The sequence below is a fragment of the Arctopsyche grandis genome, chromosome 6 (genome assembly GCF_051622035.1).
Source record: "Arctopsyche grandis isolate Sample6627 chromosome 6, ASM5162203v2, whole genome shotgun sequence".
NCBI lineage: Eukaryota > Metazoa > Arthropoda > Insecta > Trichoptera > Hydropsychidae > Arctopsyche > Arctopsyche grandis.
The window spans coordinates 22,869,760-22,893,741 of record NC_135360.1 but is presented as its reverse complement, the minus strand read 5'-3'; the positions used below and the strand labels follow the sequence as shown (position 1 = coordinate 22,893,741).

Here is a 23,982-nt window from a genome sequence, read left to right as displayed (position 1 = left end):
CAAATATGAATTATTATAATGTGATAGAATTTTTAAACATATTTCCATGTCAGGAATCCTACTCTTATCACATGTACATTAAATTTTACTCTGAAACAAATTGATAAACTTAATTACGTGGCACAATCTAACCTGAATGAACTCACCTTAACCAGATTGAACCTTTCAATCTGACCGCAAATACATATGTACATACATCGTAAACCATTGTCCTCTATGAAATGATACTTGCATAAAATTAACTTCAATGATTTTACCCACACACCGGAATACAAATCATTCGTCCGATTAATTTCCTGTATAAGTGCATCGATCACACTGAATAAAACGTGCTATGTTATTGTATCGTTCTGACGGTGTTATTCGTTTTGATAACCTATCTTATTAGCATTAATTATTGACGTGTGTACACATACTATATGGTTTTATACGGAGCTACGTGTATGTAAATGTACGAGTGATTTTACGATGCAATCGCTTATAATTGCACGTGAACACCACGTGGTCGCTTTTCCACTCGGCGATTTTCCGAGGTCCAGAATTTTCCCGCTAGAGTACAATACAAGCGCAACGGGATTGTTTTTTTTGAGGTTGACGTGTTTTTGAATAACTATACTAATCGACCGGTTTGCTAATGACGTGCATTTAACAACGAGCGTATAAGTGTGTAAGTGCATTCAAATATTATTCAGAAGATGTAATTGAAGTGCAAGGTTTTTCCTTGTTTTATCTACAGGTATATACACTTGCGCGTTGTTGTGACTTATAATATATAACGATCGTAATTAGCACTACCGTATTTGACGTATCTCTAAAACTAATTCTGAAATTTTATCAATTGGACGAACTAATTTTTACGATCGGCTAGTATTACGGTATGCAATATATATTTTTTTCTATTTATATCGTTCAATCCGCTTAGTGTTATCGTGACGAATTTTATACGAGTGTAAAATAATTGAGAGCTATTATTTTTCACGACCGGGTTGAGAGCATATCCTACCGTTGACGTTTTGATAAATATGAGGTCACCCTTTCATGATGAGTGTCAACCGATTTGATTAAATTGAACATGCAGTTAACTTTTCAACGTGACTAATGATGCTGTGTATTTACATACATATTAAGGGTTCAACATTTTGTATTTTAACTTTACTTTAAAATGAGTTTTTATAAGGTTTGGTGATTACACTGATCAACAAAAAATCACGTTTTTGAGTTACACGGGATCTGAACGAAAGTCTTTCTAATGAAATTACCGCTTGAATTAGTACGTTTAGATAATAAAAAATATTGAGATAGGAAACCAATCCTTATAAACGTGGTGAAATAAAAATCTGGCCCAATAAATGCAAAATATCACGGAGAAAAAATCCGTTAAGAAAATATATTTTTGACTTTTAAAATTCGCTAGATAATTAATTATAAGTATTTTAAAACAATAAAAATCAATAGAAAAAACATCTGACTATTGATTCCAATTCTCACTTTGAGCACAGCCATACTAGATTTTGGGTTAAAGACCGCAAAAGTAAAAAAACTGTAAAAATCACGCTTCTTGTTAAACGCTCATATCTCGTAAACGATCGCGTAACAACGAAAATCATTATCATATTCGAATTCAGTGGATCAAATTTAGTAAAGGTTGGTTAGTCTCCACTCTGGTAATATTTTTGTTGCTCAGTGTTATTGGTCACAAAGCACTCGCCCAAAAGTCACTAAAATCTCTATAACGGAACATCTGGCAGCTGAAAAGTCCATCATAATAACGATAACTATCATACTAACGAGAATTCAAGTGCCAAATATTCTGTATTCGCGATTTTCATGGCAAAAGTTGTCTTTTGGGCGATCGTGATGTGACTAATGATCCAATTACCTTTTTATAAATATGCTAGTGTAAAACATATATTACATCACTTTCAAGGAAAATATACACACATGTAAAAACAGAAGGGATGTTTTTTTCAAATAATAATGAAATAAATATTACAACTATCAGGAGTTCAGAACAGGAGAGGAGATATGTGTCGCGGAAAAATGCACGTAAATATGCTAATTTGTACGTGAACAGGATGGGAATTGCCAAGGTGGCTGGCTGTTAGCGACAATAACCTCGAACGTGAGGTACGTCAAATACTCACTGCTGTCAAATACTCGAATATGAACTGGTCAAATCATGACTGTTGACACCTTCAGTCAACAGTCATGATTTGACCAGTTCGGGGTGGGTGTATATAAATTGAATTATACAAATATGTCTTATTCATAGTTGTTGTTGTCGTCATTATACTCATACATACGTGTATGTTGATGTATATTTTGAATTTATATATTTATTTTACCGTACTAAAACTGTATTATTATTAAATATAATACGAATATACGCAATGTTTTTATAATAGTATATGTAAATAGCCACCAGCAAAAATTGGTGGTTGCCTTAATGCTAATCACCGAGAGGTTCCCGGGTTCAAGCCCTGGATTGACCTCGATTGAAAATAATATATTCGGAAGTATGTCTGTACTAGTACTGGTAAGAGTTGGATAGTTGTGATTTTAAGTCGATCGTTTTCAATCAGAGTTTGCCAATTTATCAGATTTCATTGGTGAAACGGTTACACATCAAATTGGCAAAAATCATCATCAAAAACCACTGGTTGACTTTTCACAATTTATATTCTATAATTTATATATAAACTAGTTTAGGCACAACAACATATGTATTGCGCAACAATTTCGAAGATATGAAGAGCTTAGTTCAGTTACAATATTTTAAGTTGAAATTGCTCTCATTGCCCCTCCCTATCTTAATTTTTTGATTTTACTTGGTTTTCAAACGATTATTTGTCAATTATTTTGGTTATATTGATACTGTTTTCTATTTTTATGAATATAATATTAAATTGTAAGCATAGGTATCATACAGAATACATATATTTCAATGCTCAGAAATGAAATTAATTTTGACTTATTTATATGTATGTATGTATACACTTATATTTTCATGGTCCCTAGTCAATTAGTATTTATATATTATATTTAAAATAAAAATAAATAAATATTTAATGATCATATCTTATACATATAAACAGTTATATTTTTAAGTGTCCACTTCTCATCATTTCGAGAAATATTTCGCAAAACATTGAATATAATGTTTTGCGCTTAACATTATTTAAAAATACTGGTAGCATGTAATACGTTTATTCAGCTATTCCGAGATTCTGGATATATCGAATTAAAATAAGTGGTAACAATTTGTGAATCAACTCAAACAGAAATAGTGTTTTTGAAATTGAAAATTGGACTTTCAAATATAACGTCTCAAATGTAAGAATTCCATTGTCGCAAAATTCAATGAATTATCGATTGTTAATATCGTATATATAATTCATCTTTATTTATTGCTGACAATTATAAGGTTAAATTGTGATATGGTCTATTAATTTTACGATTATTAATACTTGGGTGAAATTACGAAAAAAGTAACCGATTGAAAATCGTTATCACGACCGCTATCAGTTTCATATCTGCATATACCATTCAAGGTTAATAATATGCGCCTATTGTTTATCACCGTTCGATTTCCACTATTATTTGATGCTATAATATAAAGCATGTATGTATGTACATACATATGTTACGTACTGAGAATTTATTGTATGATTATCGCAAATTTTTCATTAAAAAACTATTCCGTCTATGGGGCAAAACTATGCGAAATGATTCACAATTGAATTGTAAGTAATCTGAGAATTAATAAACGACAATCGACAGTAAATTAATAAAGATAACCCAAAAGGTAATAACAGGACGGAGTAATTCTTTAGACCATATGTATGTACATATGTATACGTATGTGGTTTGAGATAAATGCATCGCTTATCGCCCACGTGAATACCCCATAAAAAGTACGTGCAAAAACGACGAACTAATAATTAACTATAAAATAAACAAAAAAGACGATGAACTCTCACCTATAAAAACGTTAGTTCTGTTTATCTCTGTCGTTCGCTAAGTAAACAATTCGCGTGACGATGTCAATGACGAATGCGGAGATTTAAAATGATCAGATAGTATGAAAGTAAATAACAATAAATACAAAATAAATAAATTTTATATTATAGAGTAGTTACAAAAGTTTCCACGACACTTGTTTTTAAATTAGGTGCATGTAAACTGCACGTGCTTATCAAAACGGGACAATTAACTCTTTTGGCATACCGGGGCTAGGAAATTGTTTTGGTTTGTGCACGCAAAAGGTTAAACAGTGTGCAGTTCCGATCTGATACACACGTTTGTGATCACAAGATGCGAGCGTGAATCGTAAATGACAAAAGTGCATATACGAATGCAACTGCCACGTGCAGTGTTGCGTCACCGCCGAACGGAATGTTCCATAACAATATTTTTTATTCGCGGTGAATTAATATCGAATTAACAACACCATCCGTGTGACTCGTCTATTAACGATTGCACACAATGGATGCTATAATTTTTCATTTGAATCCAGCGGCGTGGACTGGTTAGCATATTATGCTTTCGAGCGAGTGGTCACGTGTTCGAGTCCCACTAGAGTCCCGCTGCTGACCAGAACTTGGTTTATGACTCTAGGTCGATCGTTACTTATCAGAGTTTGCCAATTGTTTTGATTTTCATTGAAAAGGTTCCTGTACAATTGGCATCTCATTTCCTATCTATCTTGTTAATCTCAAGCTAGTCAGCGTCTTCAGGTTCGCCAATTTGATTATAAAATGCAGCAAAAATTTCTCCATATATGTCACTGTGGATGTTTCTTTGAATTTGCATTGTATAAAATGATTATGTATATTGATTGTATTGTATCTGTAAGTGCACTCGTTGCTTAGGAGTGATCTGAGCTTAAGAGCGATCAAGAACGAGGTGAGTGTTCATGTTCTTGTTATATGAAATGAAAAATACAAAGTTGGATGATTTAAAGTCGGTTTCTACTATATTCTACAGCACTGTATGTCAACAGGTCAGCACAGCGTTGCACGTAAAAGACTACTTCTATTCATACTATACAGCACCACCCGTTTTCGGCACATTCATGCTTGCTTCGACAAAATCGGCTTACATATACATATGTACATGACAGAGCGCAACGATAGGACGCAATCTTTCTTGCGATAGTGGCGAGTACGGGTGCACTCGCCACTATCACATCACACATGCGCGAATGCCACAGTGGTCAAAGAAAGCCCGTTCTGCTTGATATGTTTCGGTGACATGTATCGCTGTATAGTATGAATAGAGGTCAATTCATATTATACAGCACTGAAGTATACGAAAAAGACTGCATCTATCCATACTATACAGCAGCGCACTTTCAGATAAGTTTTGGTCTAGTGCAAGGCAAAATCGGCTTACTTATACATTACAGAGCGCAACGATATGGCGCAATATTGCTTACGTTGTATCATTGAGTCAGTATGATCACAATACGACGCAATTTCGTTAGTACAGGTGCACTTACCACTTTAACTTCACGTCAAAGTGGCTAATAAAAACCGGTTCTGCTCAATACATTTCGGTGACATCCACTGCTGTATAATATCGGTGGTGTTTCGGATACGCCACGTACACATTACGGAACATATGAATATGTCCTTATAGGAAGTACTAGAACATTTATAGAACCTTATAGAACAATTTTTCAGTTTCTGGCTTGAGTTGTGCTGAAATATCAGAAACGTCGGTATTTCTGATGTGTTGTGAATTTTCCTCAAGCGGTTTTTCTCAGAATGAAAAACTAATGATGCCATTTGTTTTTTGCATGATCAGAGTTTTCAAACTGATAAGAGTCACATCAAGGTTGCCTTTGCGATTTTTTATAGACTTTATAATTGTCGTATTTATATGTAAATCAAATGCATATTGACATAACTGATGTGACCGGGTAAAGACAATGAACCCTCAGTAAACATAAATTAATAATAAAATTCACCTTCGAAAAACGTATTTATATTTGATTTTTCTTCAATGCTCATACACATACATATGTGACAGGAATGTATACAAATATAATATTTGAAGTAAGTAAAAATTAAAACAAACCGAAAAAGTAAACCACTAATCAGAAATTACAAGTACAATAAATGAATATCACAAACATTACAGTCGAATATATAATACATACATATAGATTACACTATTTTGTGACAGTTTAGATTTCAAGTTTGAATAAATCATATGAATATAAATAATATAATACATACAAGTCATAAACGAAATCGATCGACATATTATTATAATAAGACATTATATTCTATTTATAAGTTGCAAAATAATAAATTTCATAATTTTATTTACATTTAATGCCTCTAAAATTTACACGTACGAAAAATTCATACAATATAAATGATCGGTAAACTCCTTTTCTTTGGGTATTCATATGAAAAGCAAAAGCATTAGGAATATTATATTTGCAAAAGTTGTAGCCCATAGAATTGACGACGATTCAAATGATATAATAAATTTATTTAAAACAAGCAATAGTATAATATAATTTTAAATAGGCATATTTGCATCGATGGAGTACAACTTTGAACAAACAGTTTGGTGAATTTTCAGCATTATAGACTCGAAGGTTTTTCCTGTGTTATGTGATAAATATTTTAAAATTTACAAATAATCTCAACCAATAAAAACATTTTCACCATTTTCTCTTTACAATATTCAACATTTACAACAACGAAGCCTAAAATTCTAAAATTAAAATATCAAAGCAAACATCAGGAATACAACATTTGACATAAATATACTATATAATCTTTTTTTTTTATTTAAATATATAATAATATAATATATTGAGATGGGTAACTTTTCACGTAGATGAACACTTTTTGTATATCATAAAATTTCAACTGAAAATCAAAACATTTTTCTTATATTGTACAATATATGTACATATGTAAGTTAAACTTTTTGTGTGTATGATTTTTTTAATAAACATTCATTAATCACGTAGAATTAAAATTGGCAAAAATATGACGTTTTAGTTCTAGTCAAGGAGTCATGATGGTTTTCTTATGCATAAGGCTACGATGGTTTTTTCCTCCACATACACAGTATAATATATATTTCACGTGTAAATACTATAAAGAAGAATAGAGATAAACACACGGTATGTATACATATATATATAGAGTAATATACATATATTATCTTAGTATTGAGATTAATTTTTACCTTTCAGTACATTTCCACTGTCTCTGTTTTATCACACTTTTCGCGAATATGTATATTTATTGTTTATACAAACGCGATAAATATACATTTATATAAATTAATAATTTAAAATCACTATTCCTTCATTATTGTTCGCAAGGACTGTCGTTCGCATCGTATATAGTGATATAATCTTTCTTTTGCCTTATCAATGTATTTATAATATATTACATTATTTAACCATACATATAATATATAATATTCGCTCATTTATGTATCTTCATTCACAACATCATTCTCATTTCATCCGACGATTAATTGGTATGTCAGAATTTTACGATTACTTTTATAAAAACGAGTATAAACACATACAAATCCTTATATTTTATATAATATATAAATTTATATATGGAAATCGTGTTATTTTGAATAGCACGGAAAGTATTACTTCTAGGCGTTGAATTTAGCAATTTTTCTTTTATAGACAATCGATGGCATGATGGCTTTAAACTGTAAAATCTTTGGTATATTGCTGCGTTTTTAATGTTTTTATTTTTAAATTTAAGGAATGCATTAAAAATTCATACGAAAAAAGGATTATCGATGAACAAAGCCAAAAATTACATAGAAATTAATAATCAGAAAAGATTTCAAAAGACGTTGTCACCGATCGAAACGTTTTTAATTTTTCTATTCTTATCGGACGATCCGCTTCGTACTCGTATCATTCAAACGTATAAATAAATAATTTATAAATATACTTTTCTTTTAGAAATAAAACGCTTCTATTCGGCCAAGAGAGCGTTCTGTCTTCGCTTAGTATGCATGATGAAATGCGAGCTCGTCAAAACATTGACACCAATCAGGACGAAAATAAACGCAAACGAAGGATATACGGAAGAAGCTCCTGAGAGGACACCTTGAGGCTGTAAGATCAGAGTGCGGTATCGACGAGTCAATGAAGGGAACGAAAGTCCTGCAGGATTCCTAGCCATAACTCGCACTGCGTACTCGGTATTTTGTTCGAGATGAGTCAAAATGTACGTAGCACCTGAAAACAAACATCAAACACGTTAAATTATAAATGAAAAAAAAAATGCAATACAACGCCATATTATAAAACCGTTCATGTTTCGAATGAGCCGAGAAACAGCGCCTAACTATCGTAAAATGGAAAATTCTCCGAGCGGGTATGAATTGCTTTAAATTCGATTTTCCGACTCGGTGACTTGTAAATATTATACTATTCCAGCATTCGAATCGCTCGAATCAATTTTTAATTTCAATTTTATAAACTTTATTTTCACAAATGAATCATAAATAAAACTCGCCTATAAATATCCAACCCATACGAACAATTTTTAAAGAACACGAGTTGATAAAAATTATTGAATGCAAAAGTGCGATAAGCGAACGCGTCAAGCCCACACTGAAAATCCGGCAACGCCATGCATTTTTGGTAAATATTTACGTTAAGCATTATATGCGTATCATTTTCATGTTTATTATTTCAACATATACATATGTGTAGAATCTACAATACCTACGAGCGCAATTTTGATATCTAGATGTATATAATTAAAGCAATAAATATAATAATATGCGATTACACTCGACGTGCGCGTGATCGATACTACATATGCCAATAAAACGACACAAAACCCTTACAATTCCGTTTACGATACTTTAACAGTTCATGAAAACAATCATATGTTTATACATGAACATTCATTTGTATTTGACACGATCAATTGATGAAATTACATACTTCGTAAAACTCAAAAATAAAATTAAAATATGATTAGTTCATGGAAATAGGCAGTACATCCAATGGCGCCCTTGGGCAATTTTTTCTAAGCATCCTTAAAAAAATATTTTTTTTCTAAAAATATAGATTGCCATCCTCCTTTTTCTGGGCTTGGGACAGCAAAAGCATAACCTTGAACATTATTTGAAAGAAAGGCATTTAAATTGATAAGTTCATTTCTAATAATATCAGATTTTGAATTTGCGGTGAGCTTAATTTGAAGATCGGCTCTTTCTAGTAGATTTTTTACGAAATACAAAAAACCCCACATCGTTTAACTGTTCGAATCTAAGATATTTTTTTTAGGAATATTGTACGTAATCAGCTAGAATCTTCCAGCGATATATTGAAGCTGAAAATACACAGTGTAACCAATCTTCGGAGGATATCGAAAAAAGTTTGCCATGTTACAGAAGATTTCGCAGCGTCATATAGCACAAGGTTTAAATTGTGGTTGCCACAGGGAAACGTTAATTGTAATACAGAAGGGAATGCGCATTCACTCAATGAATAGAAATTTCCAAGTACAAATGTTTGAGTTTAGAAAGTAAAGGCGCCTTTGGCGCATCGAGTGGCGCCCTAACTTATTTGGCGCCCTCGGGCGCCACCCACCCAGCCCCCCCTAAAACCGGCACTGGAAATAGGATACTACTTAATAGCACTGTTTGAAAAAAACAATGGTTAAGAGACGAGATATGACTTTTATTATATGTAGATATATGCCCAGTAAACACGAATCTGGTAATAAAAAATGTTGATTGGCTGGATATTCGGAGATATATGTGTTTTTTAAATCGCGCGATTTTTCTATATCTTGGTGTTCGGTCGATGTCTCAAAATCTGTCAATTTACTGTTCAAAATGAATATTGGAATCTATAGTTGGGTATTTTATCTTTTATTTGTAGTACTTTTCAGCTTTAAAATCTCTCTAAGTAGTCGTCCAGTTCAAATCAAAAGTCAAAAGTACGTATTTTCACTTGGGAGTTTTTCCAACGTTAATACTATTTTTTGTAAATTTTATGAAATAAGCAATTTAGCATATTGTGCATAATATTTATGTATGTATGTATATTATGGAGTATTTGTTCATTGTTCGTGTTTTGGATGACATTTGACCAGGGCGAACGGCGAGCGTGCAAATAACTCTTGCAGTGCGGTTTCGAATGCATAATGCAGATTTGTGGCACAGTTTGCAAACAACAGATGCGAACTCACCATTTGCCAATAGCGAACCGACCCCCCTTTTAACCCCATCACAGCTCCCACCCCGTATTCGTTTTAAAACACAAAGTTGTTAATTAAAACCGGTCGCAACTTTGGCCGGCGTATTCCAAACAACGAAAGCAAAGTGAGCGAACATCGAATAAATAGTACTTTTCCCATTTTATTTTGCATCTATACCTACAATACTATCGGTACAGGTGAGTTTGTACAGTTGATACTTGCACTGGCGAAATCTGAATGTGATACTTGCATACGTTCAACGTTGCGAGCGTTTTGAAATTGTATTATTTTCATATAATACACAGTATAATATACTATAGCGTTAACCAGTAGATTCTATGACAGAATACTAATAACCATACTAACACACTTGTGAAGATTCTCGGTGATTACAACAAAATGTCTATACCCTACAGGTATAAACACAGATTACCTAAACACAATCTGCCTTAGGTCATCGACTTTAGAGAGTCTTTAATTAATATTATGTATTAGATGTATTATGAGCATTTATAAGAATTGTAAATAGGTTTTTGAGCTCTTTTTCCTATTATGCTGTACATTAATATTAGAATAATATAATACTATGATTACTAACAAAATTAGATTAAAATTGTAAAATAGAAAATGATCAGTAGATCAGTAGCTATTCAAATATATATGTATAAGATTTATTGTGAACATAATTTAGTAATAATAAAAAGCATTTAAAAATCAAAATAAAATACTATAGCGTAAAATAAATGTCGCTCATTCATTATGATTCAAAGCGTAAGACGATCTTAATCTGGATAGAAATTTATTAGCGCTCGTTTCAGACATCAATTATTCGTTTTGGCGACGGTGAATTTTTCTTCTCTAATTGAAAATATAATAAAATAATACAGGGCTTACTTGCATACTTATATAATGATGCAGAAATTTGCAGTGCAAATCTTTTGTTTTTATTTTCAAGAATTACTCATATCAATTGTATGTATGTACATACATATGTAGCTTTGGACTAATTTAATCCCTGATTTCTCAATCAAGATTAAGATTAAATAAAGCAGTTGTATTATGGATATTATAAGGTAGAAAACTATTTCAATTTAACGTGAGCTATCATTGAGATTTATAAAAAAAATAAAACTATTAGATAATATATTTGTGAATTTTTAATACATTCTTTGAAAAAATTGAAAAATCAATAAATATTGTTTGCCTTAGCATAAAAGCCTTATAAAAATGTAATTAATCTTTCTGAATAGCTGAAATAAGATGAATTGCAGATGGTAGATGATGCTGCATTTTCTTTATGAGTTGGAAAACTCTAGTTTCGGGGGATGAAAGACAAAATCCCCATTTCTTTATTATTTTATCAAAATTTTAAAATTTCATCCCGAAAAAATAACTTTAGAATCATTGTATTTTAAAATGCTTACCATCCTCTATGTCGAAATCTTTTTCGGTCGCGTTTTTCCACAGATCTTCATCAATTTCTTCCGGAAGTTCAGTCGTGGAAGTTTTCATTTCCACATCGTTGGATGTTATATCTCCAACAATATATTTCGGTACTTCATTATTGGGCACCACGGGAGCTGGCATATACTGGAATCTGTAACCTGGAAATGAACATTTTTTTAGTTCTAAAATTATAATTTGTTTCCAGATGTAGTAATAGTCATAATTAGTTCAATGACTTTGTTGTCTTTTGAAAAGCTGAAGTTAAAATATGCAAGAACCTAGCCGCATTATTTCATTTTCCCTAACCGCCAAATGATGGTCCATTAGCGGGCCGAGCTTTCCCGTCTTCATTGAGGCAATGATAACAAATCGAGTTTTCCCTTTTGTTTTCACTCGTTTACAATTTCCCCGTTTCAATTACCGTTTTCCACGTCATTCAACGCCTAAATTCATTTCACAGCTAGCAACAACCGTATCAAATCTCCACACTAATAACTCGAGATAAGAAACGAATGTTTTTTATTTTTTATTCACATACATATTTGACCACAAAAAGAATTAATTTTATTATATGTAGTGCTAATAATAATAAATAGGCAGCATTATTGATTTATTGACCTACAATAAGCCGGCAACTAATCGCAATAGAAATAATCCTTGAAACATAAGATAATAATACGCGGTCGGTGCATTAACAAAAAGAAAGATTAAACCGTTTTATCTGCGTCGTATTTATTTATTTTTTGCGAAAGTAATACGATTAATAAACATATTTTATTACACGAACAATACACGCGTTTATCTCCTTACGAATTCATTCTAAGCGATGCGATTTAACTAACGAGGTCACAATGATGTCTTTGTAGTGTTAATTATATAATGTATTAAATAAATTTTAACGACTGACTCACACACACGTATCAGTTTGTGGTCCAAATGGAAATATAATGCAGAAAAAATTGTATTTAATCAATATTCAGTATTTGCATTTTATATTCTGTTAATATATGTATCATGTTTTCCAATAGTCAAGGTATAAAAACATCAACAATGATGTAATTAAAAAGGTGTTGATTATGATTTTATGTTATATTATTATGATATTATATTATTATTATGTTGTTATGATTGAATGACTGACCACTGACACGTTGGAGTTCTCTGTAATGTCACTGTGGTAATATGTTAAAATAAAATAAATAAAATATAAATGCACGCACGCAATAAACAATTATTATATACGATGAGCAATTTCACAAATTGAGTACATATAGCATACATACGTATACACAAGTAATAATAACGAACAAATTAAATCGTGGGTTTGTTTTGTTCGCTTTTTGTTCAAAGCATCAATGCGTAAAGTTTCATATCTCGTACAGCTATGTATGTATTTTATTTCGTCGGGGATTAAGCCGAAATTTTCGCAGTATAGGGGTTGGCCCACCTTTCGTCGCAGATATTGATGTTAACGCCGAGCTAATTTACAAGTTGGCGCTCGGCTTTGTGAATTCCCCAATTATTTTGTCATCCCGGCTACTCAAACTGAATTTGAAATGCGGCTGAACGTGTCTGTCTGCCGAACTTCTGCCGAATTTCACGGATAAGTTGGTTAAGACGCAGCTCAAAGGGTTGCTGCTGATGCTGCTGCTATTCTCTCCCCCCCCTCCCCGACCGACATTCATTCAAAAACCACCCCCCATGACTTGCAAATAATAAATAAAATAAGGGAAGGCCGCTCCGTTGGCGTGCAGGATTTATCTTTTCCGCTGAGAATCAGAATGGGAATATTTGATTTTGAAGATTGCCTCTGTCTGATGCATTTTTAAGCAGAATTTCATTGGGAAAATGTGTACGAAATTATTAAATTGTAATACATCAACTGGATTCTCTAAATTTCGACTTGTTTGCAAAATATTTTGACTCGTAATAGGAAAGCATATCCTTAAATAGAGTATATACTTTTACATCCAAAGCAACATAGTTCAGTGGTTAACGTGTAATGCTTTCAACTGAGTGTTCATGACTTTATTCCCTGGCCCAGTGTTGCTGGCCGAGCCTTGAAGACTTGACTACAGATCAATCGTTTCCAATCAGAGTTTGTCAATTTATCTGATTTCATTAAAACGGTTCAACCAAATTGCCAAAAACTACCACTCTGTAAAATGTATATATTTCTCAAAATATTACTACTATCGAATTTGTCCATAGATGTCTCTATGATACTGTATTAAGATACGTACTTATAATTGGCCAGGAAAACGCATTGGGGTTTACCTGTTAGGTTCCTGGTAAAAAATGTGTATAATTGATTTGCTTTAATTTTAGCACTGCGTTGAAAATTATGAACGCTTGTTTGACGATTTTAATGTGCGTAAATTAAACTGTACATTTTCTATGATCAAATATAAAAACAAAATTGATAAATGACAAAGTCGATTATTTTTTTGCATACGTTTTCATTCTCTTATATGTATGTATATGTAAATAGCACCGGGAGACATTGTCAAATAGTCTTCCTGAATACAAAACGATTCAACAACGTTCAGAGATGTACATTTCTCGAAAAATTGAATTCGCAGTAGTTTTTCCGCAACGAAAGTTGAATATGAAATACTAGGAGAACTTCTATTTTTATTTTTTATTTCTAAAATATTGAGTATTTTTGTGAATACAAATTTTTGTAAATAGAGTATTTCAATTGACTACCAGAGTCACAACAGCCAATTATAATAAATAGTGCTGGATGAGATGTAACTATATAATTAGTCAAACAATAAAATATATTAAATTAAAAACGGTCGAAATACAAATCAATTACTATAAACGCATATGATCTGTTCTTTTTTGTACTGCTAAAAATCCTTTGAAATTTTCCATATAGTCGAAGTATTTTTCGCGTAGAAAACAAAATAGGCGTATCGGCAATGGTATGTTTATGTTCAGAATTAAATCTATCCGTTTCAAGAGGGCGCGTGGGGGGGGGGGGATTTCTCTATTTTTATTATTACTATTTTTTTAGGGTCGTTCCTATTCGCCCAAGTATCGTATCACCCATAAGTTCCTTTTTATTTGTAAGATAACACCGAAGGACTTCATGGGTTTCGAAATTCAATTCCTGCCAATTTCGCTTAAGTGCCACTATTGGCCTTATTGTATCGTTTGCTTCGAGACTTATATTTTCGATAGGACTCTTCTTCTATAAAAACACAAAAAAAAAATCTTTTCGAAAAGAATCAGCCGCATACAACACAATCAAATTTGTTTTGAGATTTAACCAATTAATTAAATTTAATTTTGAAACCAACAAGATTATTGCATATACATATATTTACATATACATATTTGTCACACTTATTCTGAGTGGATAATTAAACTAATGAAATTCTGAATATACCTATGATACAATAGATTAGTTTGATACGAACTAATTTAAGCGTGACGTTTATTAAGTGCATACAACTGAATTTAAATAATCATTAAATAAAATTAGATATTTTTAATGATTTGGTATGTAATATGCTAACGACAGTATTTATGGAACTATTTTGTAAATTATGTTAGACAAAATTCTTCGCTAAATGATTTTTTTTTAATATCTACATATTTTTAATATGTACATACATAATATAATAAAATAATTAAGGGAATTTTAGTTCTTGCATACATGAAGAGAGGCCATTCATTAAGATCACTTAAACATACATTTAACAAAATATTGTGCCAGACGAAGAGTGAAAGACCAAAACTCTTAATAAAATAAGGGCGCAGACATACATAGTGGTACGCAGAGTGACAGACCAAAACTCACCTCCTGGAGTGTTTTCGGTGATATTTTATCCTTGTATTTACATATGTTTGACAGTGATCGATAACGGTGATTCCCATATTTTTAAAAATGTAGGAGAAAATTTAGACCGTACGAATTAACAATGACACAAGACACGCCCATTCATAGTTGGAGTCTATCTAGACATGTCATGCCGTACGATTATGTGTGCCTTTAGATTTTTGAACTTATTATAATAATAATAACTTTTTATACCAGATGATAAGGAGAATAGTGCAATCCCCATCATAAATAATATGTAGATAATACAAATAAATGATAAAATAAATAAATATCATATACAAATAATGATAACATGAAGGTCTCGAAATCAAAGTACCACTGAAACTACATCTATTATAAGTTTCATACATTGGTTTGTTCCAATTAAGGAAAATAAGTTCGAGCTCACTTGCTCACTGGCAAACATTGCACGTGCTGCTCAAAATTTATACTATGGGAAATCTTTAGCAATAATAAATATTTATGACGGAAATTTCCCAACAAAAAGTATATTTTCCCGAGGGAAGCTTCATTTCGTATTGCACGCGCACTTTGTCCGACATGTTAGTTTTCCGACTGCGCTCCAGCCTCGCGAATCCGGGGAGCTTTTCACGGAGCTTTCTTTATTCAGCCGAGTAACAACAATAAAGACAGACAACGATCCATACACGTGTATAGAGTATGGTACCGACAAACTGTCGACACACACACAGACACTCCCACACACGTCTCGACAAAGTGTCTATAGAGAAGACCGAGAGCCTACGCCTAGCTCTTCAATCAAAAGGCTACGTGGAGAGTCTCGTTTGAATCGCGACTTACTTTTCCGACATTTTTCCTCTTTTGCAATGTTGCGTGTCGCCGTGTATATTTTAGCGTTTGCTTAGTTCGCCAAAAGGAGGCTTTGCGAAAATCTAAAGTGACTGTTTTGAGAGCAGACGTGGGCGATGTGCTTTGGGAAAATTTTACATGTGAACTCTCTTCATTCATGTGGAATGAGTTGAAAGCTAATTAACTGTAACTTTATATATGAACTAGTGTTGTACTCGATGATATATCATCCCATGGGTGTTACCTTTTAAATATATTTAATTTAATATTTATATTTAATTGTTTAATATAAAAAAATGGTAAAAACTACCTGCCTACCTACATATAAACAATATAAAACACCAATAGAAAAATTAATTTCGAAATTATATTCGTTTATTAAATTCGTACATTTTGTTGGCAGTGTTTTTGCTGTGCTGTACTTATGTATATCGAATCAAAACGACTATAATAGTATAGTTATCACAGATATACAGAAACACAGAATAGCGATATTATATACATACATATGTAAATGATAAAATTAAACAAGTGGTCTATAATTGATTTAGCATATACATATGTATGTACATATTATTCAAATTGAATCATTATGAAATTGCAGATAAAACTTTTAAAATATCAGTAGTCTTATATAGAGATCGATTTATAAGTATATTATATAAACTTATGCATAATGAGCACTCTTATATGGAACAAGAAAACTTTATGGAAAATGTCAAATTTTCCGTACAATGAGCTAGAAAATCAGAACTCTTATCTAAATACCATCATTTTTAAATCCAATCAATCATTGTGTTTGAATATCTGAATATTTCATTTAAATACATTATTTTTTAATTTATTTACATCCACATATATGTATACATATACGTCTACTAGGAAGGCCGAACAGGTAAAATATAATGCGCCTTCCTGGTCAATTAAAAACATAAACAATTTACAGAGCAATTTTACAATATCATAGAGACATCTATAGATACATTTTTAACAAATTTTGACAAATTTGCATTTTATCAGCAAAGTCGAGATTCTGAAAGCTCGTATTTTGCGAGAAATGTGACGGGGTTGTCAATTTGATGTTTCAATGAAATCAGATAAATTGGAAAACTCTGATAGGAAACGATTGAACTGGAGTCACACTAGAGGTTGTGATCCAGAAATCTCGTCTCGAGATTTCTCGAGAATTCTCGAGAAATTTTGATTCTCGTTTCTCGAGAATATTTTATTGTAAAATTTCGAGATTCTCATTTCTCGAGAATATTTTATTATGAAAATTCGAGATTCTCGTATTATTTTCTTTTCATTACTTCTTTTATAATATTTTTTTTTTATATAATTTTACTTTTTTTTCAATTCAATGTTCTATTGTATCTCTCTATATCTTTCTTTCGTCATGTCTTTAATAAGGTTGTAAACCCCTGATATAATATAAATATGTAGTGTTTGTGTTCTTTTGATTTTTGTATGTTGTCAAGACAAAAAAAATTATACTTTTTCGAGAATTCTCGAGAATCTCGAGAAATAAAAAAAGAAAATCTCGAATTCTCGAGATTCAAATATTTCGGGAAAATAAGATTCTCAAATCTCGAGATTCAAATATTCCGAGAAAAGGAGATTCTCGAATCTCGAGAATCAAAAAAAGTCGAGAAATCACAACCTCTAAGTCACACATCCGAGGTCTGGCCGGCAGCACATCCAGGTATTAGACCCGTGACCATACAATTTAAAGCATTTCACACTAACCACTGATCTAGGCTGCTATGCTCAACTACGAATTAAAATATACGGAAATTTTAATAAACATTATCTTCTCAGCGTTTATGCATCTACATCTACGACTTTTTCATGTTTCACTTAGAGCCAATTTAAATCATTTAGTAATATTTTACTCGATACAAAAACATTTTATATAAATTTGATATCAAATATTTTTTACATCACATAACCACGCACATATGTATGTATATGTATGTATGTATGTATGTATGTATGTATATATTCTGGAGAAAACCGATGAGCCACTAAGGAAACGGTCTCGTTAATTGAAAGGGTCTGGCGCCATCTCGTCCTTTTGTGCGCGCGTCAAATTAAGATCGACTACGCAAGGGCGCTCGTAAAGGGACTTAATGGAGATGTTAAGCCCCGAATTGAGATAGAAATTGTTCAAGGGAAACCCCCAGCCTTCAACTTACACCCTGCGTATTACACTGCGGACGAGATTAACGCACCGACATTTTTTTCCAACTCACCAATTATCGGAAGATTGTCGGCCCTCGGGGCGATGGACGACGATTCCGGAGGTCTCGGATCCTTGATGTCGATGTCCAGCGTTTCCCAGTTGGCACCGCGAAGCAGGATCTGTAATCGGCAGATTAAAATCTTAAAATAGTACGGAAATTTTTATTCTTTCCCTGGCCCCCAAAATCGGAGGGGAATTAGAGTGTGACTGTGCGACCCTTCGGAGTAGTAAAAGCTCGACTGAAATCTGTTTTATTGGCGATAAGGGTTTTATGAACACGCCGTAAAACTGAGAAAACGTTAACGTTGGTGTGCCCAAGATTTTTTATTGCCTTGGGCATACCTACATATGCGGTGTAAACGCAGCACAATATGAATTTGCACGATCAAATCGATTGTTTCAACAAGAGAAAGGTACAATCGTAAAAAAATATTTTTTTAAAATATATATATACATATGTATAACATAAAATAAATTAAAAACAATTTTTATAATTTTAATAGCTAGCTTACTTACTTAACAGACTGACACAGCTGGACAGGGAAAGTCCGAAAGTAAGACTTCAAATTGACGTAGATAAGACCAAACTAATGTTCAATAGTTATTGCATTCCTGATAGCATTTCAATAGATGATGAAATAGTCAATAATTATTTATATTTAGTGCAAATAATAGAAATGTTCGGTAGTATAAAATAAATAAAGAGTCGTATGAAATTGGGATGGAGTGCATTTTGGCGAATGAACGGTGTTTTTAATTAAAAAAATGCCACTTTGCCGGAAGCAAAAAATCTTCGATCTATGTGTTTTGCCAATGATGACGTATTTGCTTTATTTAAGAATACTTGGGAAAGGTGGTAAAGTCGATGGACCTTACGGACTAATAATATGTATAATATTACCGAAATACAAATATCAAATAAGCTAATAAAAAAAAAAGAAAATATTAACAACTCAAAGTAGACGAAAATAAAATAAAAAAGAAAAAGAAGAACTACAAAAGCCCATTTGTTTTAGAAATTATAAATTTTATTTTAAAAAAGGTTTTAGTTACTAATTCATTCTGTAGATTATTTTAGATTTTAACCACTAATTTTGAAAAGAAGTGTTCTCTTAGTGTATTTTGATGTAAAAATATTTTTGGAGTCTTAGAGTGTGACCTCTCAGATGAGTTTTTTGTATGTACGTGAAACTTGGAAATTGAACGCCAATGCACTCAAACCAGTAGTTAACGCTGTATACTAGGTAAAACGAGACGATATAGGAAACGTAACCCGTAGATGAGAAGTATGACGAGAGTAATTGACATAATGGAGAAAGTGAAGAGATTGAAATGACAATGGGCGGCAAATGCAGCTAGAAGAATGGATTAAAGGTGGGCAAAAAAGTGCTAGAATAGTACCCGAGAGAATGTAAAAGAGCGAAACGAAGGCATTAAGGAAGATGGTAGGCGAAATTAGAAAAATGTGTAGAGTGAGATGGATGAGAGTTGCGCAAAATAGAGACCAATGGAATGCATCCAGCAGTGGATGGTGAATGGTTGTGATACCGAGTTGACACGATACGTTTGCAAGTAATTTGGTCACTTGCACGCTACTCGTACGTTATCAAGACGTTGCCATAAATTATAATGATGAAGTAGCATGGTTATGCAAAGATTCAATACTGATACATTGACTATTGGAAAAATATTCAGTAATGCAAGTACTGAATGTTGACTAACTAATTTATATGGTAACCAAGAAAACAAATACAGTTACATGGTTTCTTTAACTCTCGCTGAATATTCATTGACTTTTTAAAGGGGTGGGGGGAGAGATGGACTCAAATTTTGAAAGAGTATTATCATCGGAAATTTATATATACATATACATATATGTACGACTATGCAAAATTTTAAAACATTGTTTCGGTGTATGTTCATATGTATGTAGGTCGAAAATTGATTGCATGAATCGGAGAAATCTTATAACAATATATGCAAGTGGCTTTAGGCGTTATATTGTTGTCAAGTGACGATTGTCCACAGACAATCCTAAATAATTTTACCATCAGTCGTATTTGATACTTGGTGGTCGACGTATGTCCGATAAAAACTTCTCTGGGCAAAGGCAATGGGCAAGTGCATCGTTAAAAATTGCACAATGCATTCAAAAACACACAATAAACAACATGATCATTAAAGTAACATATTATTCAATTAACATCGTGGTTTGACAGTTTTTAAAAGTATCATGGCGATCGCTCGCATTCTACATAACACTTCAGGGGTGGCACCAGAGAAATATAAAAATTATATTTAAATAAATGTAAAAACATTTCTCTTGCTGGCGCCGAATACTCAATTATATTAATAACCAATTATTTAAGTTTAATTAATATATATATATCGTTCATTTTATCTTATACTTATTGTTGTTGAAACTATGTATACATTACACGTTAATTTAAGAGTTCCCAAGGACAGACAAATACAAAAAAGTGGATAAAAATAATCCGCCAACTGAGAAAAGAAACGGATTGGCCACCAACGCCCAACATCACCATACATAAACTCAAATTGTAAGTAAATCTATATCAAAATAAAACTTTAATTTCTGTAGTGAATATGTGATGACCCTGATTTTATTTATATTCCGTGCGTTTTAGCGTAGTTATGGAGACGTACATCGTAATATTAGTAATGGCGTTTCTATTATTATAACATTTCTCTGGCATGAATTGTCAAGTCATATACTGCCATGTTGTAAAAATACAATGAAATTGAATCCGAGTGTTCTTATTCCGGATATTGTTAATAAATATGAAGACTGCGCGAGGAATTAGTTAAGTGTGAGTTGGGGTCAATTCGATTATGGCGGCATGACGTGTTTGGGAATGAGGGGGTTGGTTTCGAAGTTGCTTCCGCACAGTTTTAGCTCTTACACGTCCAAAAGTCGGGATTAACTAAATTATCCGAATTTAGATTACGCGATCGTGCCGGATATGGCGTTCTGATCCTTTTCGTTTCGGGGTCCTCCCGTCCAAAGTTAAAGTTAAAAGGACATCTACGAGCGATACGAAAGTAAGACGCACGCTGACTCTCGCGCAGATAAGCACCGTTAGAGGTACATAGTATTAACATTTATAGCTTTCACTGTTTGGATGCTAATTTCAATGGCTTCTTAAATACATATAATATGTAAATACATATATTTAGAACATTTCAAGGAGCTAAAGTTCAAAGGAAGACGGCTAACGAATATTTCTGGCCGTTTGATTATGTATATACGAAAATAATTAATGTGTATAACGAAAATAATTAAAATAAATACAAGGTTGTTTGAAATGTTCGAGCTGATATAATTTTTTATTCAAATATTCTGATATAAATCACGTAATAAATTTACATTATGAATAATAGCCGAACTTTTTCTACTGCAAAAATATTTTTTATATTTAAATTGGACTATTTTTGTGTCCCTCCGAATTAAAGCAATCTTTAAAAAGCAACTCTGAATAATTAAATCTTGTGGATTTCAAACCATTACGCACTGACGACGCGATATGTGAGCATTTATTTTTTTTCAAATCAAATATACATACTGACCAACATCAAAGGATTTAAGGTTCGTTTATACTAGTGGAGCTCAAGTCGGCAACCGCACGTAAACAGCAGTATGAAAAATATTCTTAAGTACATTCTATATGGACAAATTCATATGTTCCGTAATTTATACGTGACGTATCTGAAACAACAGTAACCGACACGATCTGATCATATTATACGGCAGCACATGTCACCGAAATGAACGGTTTTATTCGACCACTTTGATGTGACATAATTTATTTATTTATTTATTACAGTTAAGCTATAGTGACATTAGTGATATACTCCATAGCGTCACTATACATAGCTAGGCATATATACATGAAAAAACAAAAGATATAAAAATTAAAATTAAATAACAAAATTTTATAAGATGTAAACAAAAATAAAGCTTGTAGATAATCTAAAGTAAAGAACAAACATAATAAAAAAAAAATATATATATATATATATATATTTTTTGTTTTTGTTATGTCTAATTTATTATTTTGTTTCTTGTCTTTTCTGTTATATTTTTGACCATTGTGGCGCATTAGGAATTCCTGTAATGCTACAACGGTCCAAACTTAAATAAATAAATAAATAAATATATATATATATATATATATATATATATATATATATATATATATATATATATATATATATATATATATATATATATATATATATATATATATATATATAATGTGAGAACACATTAAAGATCTCAAATTAAGCAATTCCTCAGCCAGATCAGCATATTTTAGATTGCACAAATCCAAGTTTACAGAAATCTGTTTGAGGAACTTGATGCCCCGAGCAACAGGCGACGAAAACATCAAATTAGTAATGGTGGCGAGTGCACCCGTACAAACGAAAGTGTTGCCATGTACATATGAATATTTTCAGAAACATCATACTGTGACAATATTAACTGGAGGATACGATGCAAGCCATATTGCGCCGTATCGTCACGCTCTGTAATGTAAATGCAAGCCGATTTTGCCCTGCACTCTCCCAAAACAAGCATGAACGTGCCGAAAACGGGCGATGCTGTATAGTACGAATAGATGTCGTCTTTTCCGTGTCGAGCTGTTGACGTGCAGTGTTGATACATAATATACACAATTATAACGATAAAGCACCAAAAGTCTCACCTCTGAGGGCGGCTTGGGTCTTTGTCCTTGTGTCAAAGTGATAATCCTCTCCATAGTGCCGACAAAGTTTTTAGCCACACACTTGTAATCAGCAAATGCCTTTTCGTCGTTTATCGGAACGACAAGCACGGACACGTGGGTATCCTCGAATATCCTTCCAGTATTTTTAGACACCGGTCCACCGTTGAAATGCCACGTGAAATTAGCCGCAGGCTCGGCCAAAGCCTCACATGTAAGATTTACAGTACCTGAAAGTCAAAATTAAAATATATTATTATATTATATATGAATGTATTGATTTATTGTATCCAATACATACCAGATATGTACCCATAGGCGATTTCAGCCCTGGCGTGCTTCGGCGCAATCGGTTTATCTGATGGAAAATAATCATAAAAAAAGTTAATAAGTTAATTACCATTCCATCATAATCGTAATCGAATTATGTAACAACCGATATATTATATGTAAGTGGCGAGAGGTGAGAAAATCCCATGTCCCAAAGCCATCACTCGCTGACGTTGCGGATGTTCGATAACGCGATAAGAAAATGAGATCGGATATGAGGGCCAGATTGAGTTCACCCCTTATTAATAACGCACTGGAGAAATTCACCCCCAAACATCACAGAAATACAACCCCTCTCAGTCATATAATACATATAAATAGGACATCAAG

The 23,982-nt window shown here is 32.5% G+C and overlaps 1 protein-coding gene across 1 annotated transcript in view; it reads right to left on the bottom strand.

Moving 5' to 3' along the window:
* Nucleotides 1-7,979: 7,979 nt before the first annotated feature.
* LOC143912652 (neural cell adhesion molecule 1-A-like) overlaps nucleotides 7,980-23,982 on the bottom strand; it is a 186,173-nt gene continuing 170,170 nt past the window's right edge. Inside the window, exons 6-10 of the mRNA XM_077431948.1 lie at nucleotides 23,624-23,680; nucleotides 23,305-23,552; nucleotides 18,588-18,696; nucleotides 11,651-11,830; nucleotides 7,980-8,245 (exon numbers count right to left, since the gene is read on the bottom strand). Coding sequence (XP_077288074.1) covers nucleotides 7,980-8,245; nucleotides 11,651-11,830; nucleotides 18,588-18,696; nucleotides 23,305-23,552; nucleotides 23,624-23,680 — 860 coding nt within the window. The remainder of the gene's footprint in view (nucleotides 8,246-11,650; nucleotides 11,831-18,587; nucleotides 18,697-23,304; nucleotides 23,553-23,623; nucleotides 23,681-23,982) is intronic.